Below are 8,145 nucleotides of genomic sequence, written 5' to 3'. Positions count from 1 at the left end.
CTGTAAGGAGGGCGGGAGAGATGGCTCAGCAGTGCTACAACTGCTCCTGTAGAAGACCCCAGGACACAAGCTTGGTTCCCAGCACCCACATTAGGTGGCTCACAACCACCTGTAACTCCAGCTCCAGGGGTACCCTACACCTGGCCTACATGGGCACTTGCGCTCACATGCACATACCCACACACACCATTTAGAATAGTAAATCTTTTTTTTTTTTTTTGGTCTTTTTGAGACAGGGTCTCCCTACAGCCCCAGCTGTCCTGGAACTCACTATGTAGACCAGGCTGCTCTGCCTCCCGAGTGCTGGGATTAAAGGTGTGCGCCACCACACCCGGCCTTAGAATAGTAAATCTTTTTTTAAAACTGTAAGAAATAGTGACAGACCCAGAAGCACTGAAGAGAAGAAGAATCTGTGGTGGTAACTAAATTCCCTTGTGCCCTGCCCAGACTTAGTGACTAGTTTGGTCAATAGAACAGGGCAAAGATGCCATTTGGGAACTCATAAGCAAGACTGCAAGAAGTCCCACAGCTTCATTAGAGTCACCTGGAACACTGAAGGATGGAAGACAGGCACCATGTAGGAACCCCAGTTACCCTAGACAACCCATCTTAAGAAGCACATGGAAAGATCAGAAACAAGAGCCCCTAAGGAGCTTCCTGATGCACCCCAATGGTGCAGGCAATGGTGAGTGCTCTTGACCCCCAATAAGTTGTCACATTTTGAGGTTTTTAAAGTAGAGTTATTGTTTAAATATGAAATGTCCTCCACAGATTCATGCATTAAATTCTTGGTCCTGGAGCTGGAGAGATAGTTCAGTAGTTAAGAGCACTGGCTGTTCTTGCAGAGGACCAGAGTTTGGTTCCCAGTACCTACATGGCAGCTAACAATTGTCCCTAACTCCAGTTCCAGGGAATCCAATAAATAAGACCTCTGAGGTCATTGCATAACACAGGTGCACTTACACACATGCAGGCAATGCACTCACCCACATAAAATAATAAAATATTTTTTAATATTTTATTAGTTTTATTTTATGTGTGTGCGTGTATTGCTTGTGTGTAGGTAAGTGCTCCCATGTCGTGCAATGCCCATGGAGAACAGAAGAGGCTGTTGAATCCCCTGGAACTGGAGTTACGGACAGTTGTTAGCTGCCATGTAGGTGCTGGGATTCAAACCGGGTCTTCTGCAAGAACAACCAGTGTTCTTAACCACTGAGCTATCTCTCTAGCCCCCAAACATCTTTTTAATCCTTGGTTCTAAGCTAATGGTACTGTTTTGAGAAGTGGTGAAAATTTCAGCAGGTTGGATCCAGCTGGAGGAAATAGGTCACCAGGCCCATGTCCTTGCACATTATCATCTCTGGCACTTCCTGTAGCTTTCTCTCTCACTGCTTCCATAGTCAGAAGAATAAGCCTCGCAGCCACACTAACTCACCAGCATGATGCTCACCATGCTCTAGGCATGGGACCAGGAGATCATGGGTTCAGTCTTCAGGTTCCATGAACAACAACAGCAAAGCCGTTCCCTTAACTTGTTTTTCAGGTTATCTTACAGCAACACAAAAGCAACTAATTCAAGAAACTAGCTAAATATAATATGTTATCTAGAAATGGGGTTTTATCCTAATAAAAAGTTATAACCTATCATTTCAAGTGAGGTGGGGCTTAAAGGGTACCATGACTTAAAGTTAAAAGGATATCATAACTAGGAGCTGCAGAGATGGTTCAGTGGTTAAGAACACTGGTTGCTCTTGCAAAGGATCCAAGTTCAGTTGCCAGTACCCACATGGCAGTTAATAATTATCCATAACTCTAGTTCCATGGGGCCCGACACCCTCTTCTGACCTCTGCTGGCATTGTATGACATGGGTGCACTTACATACATGCAGGCAAAACACTCATAAACATAAAATTAAAATAAAGTTTTTTAAAGTGTGTGTAAATGGTTTCTGTATAATAATTTTGGTGCGTTCAAAGCACATACTTTATTATTTTTATTTTATGTATATGAATGTATTACTTACATGTGTGTAAGTGCACTCATGCATGCAATGTCTGCAGAAGTAAGAAGAAGGAGTTGGATCTCCTGGAATTGGAGTTACAGATGGTTGTTAGCTTGCTACCATGTGGATGATGGGAATCAAACCTGGGTCCTCTGCAAGAGTAGCCACTACCCTTAACCGCTAAGCCATCTCTTCAACACACATACTTTTAAAAGAAATAACTCAAGAGTCATTTCCTGTATTAAAAAGCCATAGTTGCCTGGTGTGGTGGCCTTTAATCCCAGCACTCAGGAGGCAGAGACAGGTGGATCTCTGTGAGTTCAAGACCAGCCTGGACTACATAGTGAGTTCCAGGACAGCTGATGCTACAGGGAGACCCTGTCTCAAAAAGACCAAAAAAAAAAAAGAAATGCCATAGTCAAAACAAAAATGGTCAAGGCAGGTGACAAGGTGACAGTTCAGGGTGTAGTTCAGTAGTGGAGGACTGCTTTAATACTCACGAGACCCTCAATTCAATCCCCAACACACACAACACACAATTTCAATATAAAAGAGACCTCTGGATATTCAAGTGACATAAGTGAAGAAAGTTGGTCAACTGCAAACTCAGACTTTTGCTCAGTACAGAGAACATCAACTGAGAAGATTCCAAGAGCGAGAGCACAGAATGAAGCCACCTGAAGCACAGACCTGGACGGTGCTGTCAGCAAAGAATTGGCATATGTGCTTAATGGGAATAAATGCTCAGATCAGCACACGCAGGCTGCTCCCATATCCCACCACCACGTGCATGTGGGCTCCTCACTATGTGCTAGGTATGTGTGGGCCAGGAGTTAACAGGCACTAGGTCCTGACTCAATCATGGTTTCATCCAGTTCCATAATTAGAAAAACACCATGGTAGAAATGACAATGGCCAAGGATAGTTCAAGTTTTGAAGAAATATACTTTGTTGCAATAAGAAAAACTGTAACTCATTAAATGTTGCTATGTTTGCTACCCATTAGTGCTAATGGGAGCTGAAGTCTAATTCTCTCTGTACATTTGAGCTGCTCTACTGACATAGTTCAGACTATGAGGACACATAAAACAATAAGTAACAAAGTGGGAATAAAACAACTCACTGTACATTCCTTCATTTTGTTTGTCAGCTGCTTGTTTTGAGGGCTTTTTGTCCTTGGGAACACACTGATGACACCGGAGAGATAGTTTGGAGGAGACTATTATACAGTCACAAGAGGATGTGCATGGCTTGGTCCTAGATTCTCCATTCAAAACACTATGCAATTAGCTAAAAAAAAAAAAAAAAATCTGTAAGAGAATAGGTCCTTCTATAAGAAAGTGAAACAAAGACACTATTGACAGTGGACCCACAAGTACATATATAGAGATTAGACCTAGAAGCTGTGACTGAGTTAATGAACACATACATCAGCAATTAATGAACAATTTAGTAACAATTAATGTTCCATAAAGAAAGAACTTAATAGTTTAACCCAAAGAGTCATTATGTTTTCCCTAAAATTAACATAGAAATGGCCCTGAGATATATGAACTATTCTATTAATTGACCCAAGCAGCCCCATATGAGCACTTTTGCCATATTACCTCTTGATTATATACAAACCATTTTCATGCACTGCAACATTTTTTGCCCACGCTTATACAGGAAAAAAAATGTATACATTGCACATTTCTTGCACAGTGGTGTTACAATAATGCTTCCAAATGGGGCATCTCCATGTATCCACACCCTAGTCTCAGATATCACATGGATAATAGGGGTTTTGCCACTTCACTCATTCATGAAAAAGGCCTCATCAAATATGATGCAAACCTTAGTTTGAAATGATGTGGCTGCTGACTAGTCTTACCTACCAGACTCAGTTATATTGTGAAGAATCCTGGTGCCACTCAGTTGGAGACACAGAGCCTTGAAAAGGGACAGCAGGAACCACCAGATGTGGGAGTGAACACTGAAGTATCAACCACCCTCAAGGTACCAGGTGACTCAAACCTCATGTCATTGAAGGCAGGAAAATATGGGTATTTCCCAGTTGAGAACAGTCTAAAATACTGACTGAGAAGAAAGTGAAAATTTAATTTAAAACAATACATTTTCATTGATTTGTTACACAAGAAAGCTGATACATTTAATGACTTAGAATTCAATGATTTCAAAATATTAGAGAGTGGGAAATAGTATCCAAACATGACAAATCAATAGAGTATTCTGTACCCACATGTCCATTTGGAAAGTATACTAAGCCTCACTTGGGAGCCGGGTATTGTGGAGCACACCTTTAATCCCAGCACTCAGGAGGTAGAGGCAAGTGGATCTCTGTGAGTTCGAGGCCAGCCTGGTCTACATAGCAAGTTACAGGCCAGCTGGGGCTACAGGGAGACCCTGTCTCAAAAAGACAAAAAAAAAAAAAAAACACCTCACTTGGATGGACATAAGAATGGCTAAAGCCACGTGATTCCAGCAAGCAATGTCTACACATGAGGCATGTGCTTCCCAGTTTTGTATAGTATGGGTGTTGCTTTCATGTGAGTGTGCATTATGTGCTATTTTCATTATTTGCTTAGAGCACAAATTTGATGCAATCTAATTTGTTGATTTTACAAAATTGAGATTGACTCCTATTATTTTTACTCATAACATGAATTTTGGTAACAGACTGCTAGCATTAAGTAAGAAACACTTCTACTATTAACCTTTTAAGGTTATACAATGCACAGAATGCATTGAGGATAACATGGGTTAGGAGTGCTTAAGATAAGATATTTTGAAACACTGAAGACTGGGGACCTTGCTCTGTGGCAGAGCACTTTCCTATCATTCTGAGGCCCTGGGTTTCAATGCCAAAATAGAAACACATTGGGAAAAATCAGGAGACATGTACATGGTAACCTGATGTCAGTATTACAAAAAGAAGACCTTAAAAATACATAAACACTGGTTTATTAATTGTACAAAGTACAATTAAGTACATTAGATAACATTAACCAAAAAGTCAGTATGTTCCTGGCACCTACATGTTTCCCAGGGAAAGCCACTTATCTCCTAGTGCAATTTTTTTCATCTTTCTTATGAAGCTGAAATACTTGAGCATGCCCTAGCTACATTATCAAGACAGAGGGGCCATTGGTATCTTTCTAAATGAAAAGTCTGTTGACACTGTAGGCTTCAAAGAGCTCACACACTGGAAACAGTGAAGGAAGGGGGAAGGAAAGAGGAATTTATAGACCACTGACCCTGCCAGGTGTGATCTGGCATCCCTCCACAGTGGAACACAACTTCCAGACCCTTCCAATAATAAAGATTTCCCAGGCCCTTGCCTATCTTTCTCAGCTTAGCTCACAGCCTCACCCTGAAGGGGATCCAAACCCTGAGTACCACCTACATGCTGACAGCTTCCACAGAAGGTAGTAGCTTTGCCCAAAACTTGTTCTCTCTGAGCTGAACAAGATCAGGAATTCCTTAGGCCCTACAAAGCTGGGAGCTTCATGTTCACTCTGCCTCTGCTCAAATGCACCAGCTATGGCATGGGGGTAGGGGGGACATTAAAAAATCTTGACTGCATTGAAACAGGTCTCCATTAGGGAACTTTCACAGGACTTCCCTCATTTGCATGGCCATTGTACAAATACATCCACGGTGGCTCCTGTGGATGGAAAGTACATCCACAGTGTCTCCTGCTAAACTCCCAGAACTTTACACTGGCAGGTATTACATGCCAGGAAACTTCACACAAAGAAACATCGCCTAACTGAACAAGTACTTTTCCAAGAAGGAGGACCCCCCCCCGCCTATCCACCCAAGCTCATTACCCTATGCTACAAGTGGTACTGTAGTTACTACTGCTCAGCCTGCTGTTCTCTTGCAGTGTACTCAATAACCTATACTTCCTATTCTGGTCTAAGGTGTGATTTGTTTATAGCCCAGCAAGCCTTCCCCATGCAGGCCACCAACACTAAGGTAGTAGTGAAGGAGGGTAGTACAGATTGAGCAGTACACAGTTCTGGGACGCTAACATGAGCTGCTATGCAGGTAATTTTCAGTTATGCAATCTCTGCCATGCAAACATGGTCAGACCTGGTTAATCAAAGTACAGTCTTAGTCCAAGGCTTGGACCCCAGGACTGGGTTGCAGCTCTGTAGTGCCAAGTTGCAGCATCCCCAGGCTTGGACCATGCTTAGACCATTCCCTAATGGGGACTCACCACTGCCTAGTCTATTATTAATGGTCTTCCCTCCACACTAGAATGATGGGATTCCTATTCATAGAATGCCTTCTTTCAAACCTTGTAAACCTTGTAAACTTAGTTCCCAAGAAAATGGGACTCTATTCCAATACTCCCTAGGAGAACTTTTTGTCCCTGGTAACAAGATATTTAAAAACAATTCCTGGTATGCTAAGCAGGCTACACAGTGGGAGGGGGGGCAAAACGTCACTTCCTGATGAAACAAGATGCTTGACAGTCACTACATAACAATTTCTCTAGAAATTTGGGGGGCAATTCACTAGCATTGTTAATAAACACTCTCTTTCTTGTAGACCACTGGACACAGTCAAGCTCCAGTTTTGTGGTGTCAAATTACAACATTCCCAGGCTCGCAGTTTGGCATTTCTGAACCACGCTAGTGATAATACCCTGATGGGGACCTGCTTCATTGTCTAATACAAGGGTGGTCTTCCCGCCACAGAACTGATGCCATGCAGGTAACAGAATCCTTCGCTGGCAGAGCTGGACTGTGAACTCACACTGCAGGCCTCCGGGCCCAGCTGTCTGCAGACGCGCCCCGCCCCCACCTCCAGGTCGCCATCTTGGGGTTTCATCTACCAGGCCGAGCTTCTGGACTATCCTTTGGACACTTGGCATCACAGAGCCTGACACCTCCTAGCGCACTGTCTTCTGGCACAGCAACCATGAAAGCACAATCCAGGTCGCCTGTTCAAACCGGGAATGGTAGATCTCACTACTGGCGCCTCCCAGACAAGCTCAGGTCCGCCCTCGCTCTGAGTCTTGGGTCCCACCCCCAAGACCCACCTGTTTCTGCGACCCCCCCAAGCAAGGGGGATACGGTCCCGCTTCCGAGGATCCTCTTTCGTCCTTGCACCAGCCTCCAGGAACACTGCATCAATCTCGCGGCCCGCGTTGCAGCGATAGCAAAGCACTAGGTGGTGAGTTTCTGGCCGGTGGTTAGAGACAGTGCTGGACAGAAGCTCAGGGAAGGAAACTGCGGGAGCTGTTTACCTGATCCAGCTGGGGAGGGCCCTGTGCATGGTGGACTACATTTCCCATGAGCCTCTGGGGGAGTATGGCAAGGAAAGAAGGACATCCCCCACCCCCACCCCCAGGGCTACATTTGCGATATAAAAACTAGAGGATTTGATTATTCAGGACAGTCCACTACCTCATAAGAGCGATGTGGAATTCCCTCTCCGTTCTCTCGTGGGAGCTCCAGGGAGTTCAAAAGCAGAACAGGACCTGAGAAAGATGCTTCGGTGTACTTACCCTAGAAAGAGCCCAAGTATCTCTGCGCGGAACACTAGGTCATTAAAAAAATAAAATAAAATCGGTGTGCCACCCTCTGCTGGCCGCACAGAGCCGCACAGAACGCTGGGTGCTTAATGTTCAGCTTCGAACCACCTCCAGCCTCCCCTGTGAATCTCTGAAGTTCAGAACTCTGATTATTCCACAACATAATTTTGGAAATTCAAGTTAAAATAGAAGGAACAATTTTGGACCTTCATCATAATAGCTGGAAATAACAAGAAACACAAGCAATTTACAAGTGAAGAAAATGTCTCTGCCCCTCTCAGGGAAGATAAGGGCACCATAACTCAGTGGCCCCTCCGTGATGGAACATTAATGAGCCTAATGTGTGAGTCTCCAGAAAATAACTATAGCTATCCACAGTCAAGAAGGCTATAGCCATGATGCCTAACTGTGGTGGGATTCTTTCTTATGCATCTCTAAGCAAGTGTTTATTTTGTTTTGATTTCCCTGCATTCTATTGAGATAAGATCAACAATTGACCTGTAGAAATGGAGTCTGTTTCATGACTATATGTGCTGAGTACACAGTGGGTAGCCTTGACTTAAATATGGCTCCCTCAAGTGACCCAAGCTATCA

At 43.7% G+C, this 8,145-nt stretch overlaps 1 protein-coding gene across 7 annotated transcripts in view; it reads right to left on the bottom strand.

Moving 5' to 3' along the window:
* The window catches only part of LOC103732159 (zinc finger protein 717), a 21,738-nt gene extending 13,830 nt beyond the window's left edge, over positions 1-7,908 (bottom strand). Inside the window, exons 1-4 of one of the 7 annotated variants that reach the window (XM_029562310.1) lie at positions 7,424-7,908; positions 7,057-7,246; positions 3,881-4,082; positions 3,127-3,293 (exon numbers count right to left, since the gene is read on the bottom strand). In XM_029562310.1, coding sequence (XP_029418170.1) covers positions 3,127-3,141 — 15 coding nt within the window. In that variant the 5' untranslated portion in view covers positions 3,142-3,293; positions 3,881-4,082; positions 7,057-7,246; positions 7,424-7,908. Of the gene's footprint in view, positions 1-3,126; positions 3,294-3,880; positions 4,083-6,770; positions 6,958-7,056; positions 7,394-7,423 lie in introns of those variants that run through there. The other 6 variants (XM_029562311.1, XM_029562309.1, XM_029562312.1 and 3 more) reach the window with 6 other exon arrangements.
* Between the last annotated feature and the right edge of the window lie 237 nt (positions 7,909-8,145).

The sequence above is a fragment of the Nannospalax galili genome, unplaced genomic scaffold, assembly GCF_000622305.1.
Source record: "Nannospalax galili isolate Female #2095 unplaced genomic scaffold, S.galili_v1.0 scaffold195, whole genome shotgun sequence".
Classification (NCBI taxonomy): Eukaryota; Metazoa; Chordata; class Mammalia; order Rodentia; family Spalacidae; genus Nannospalax; species Nannospalax galili.
This window is presented reverse-complemented; position numbering and strand designations above follow the sequence as displayed.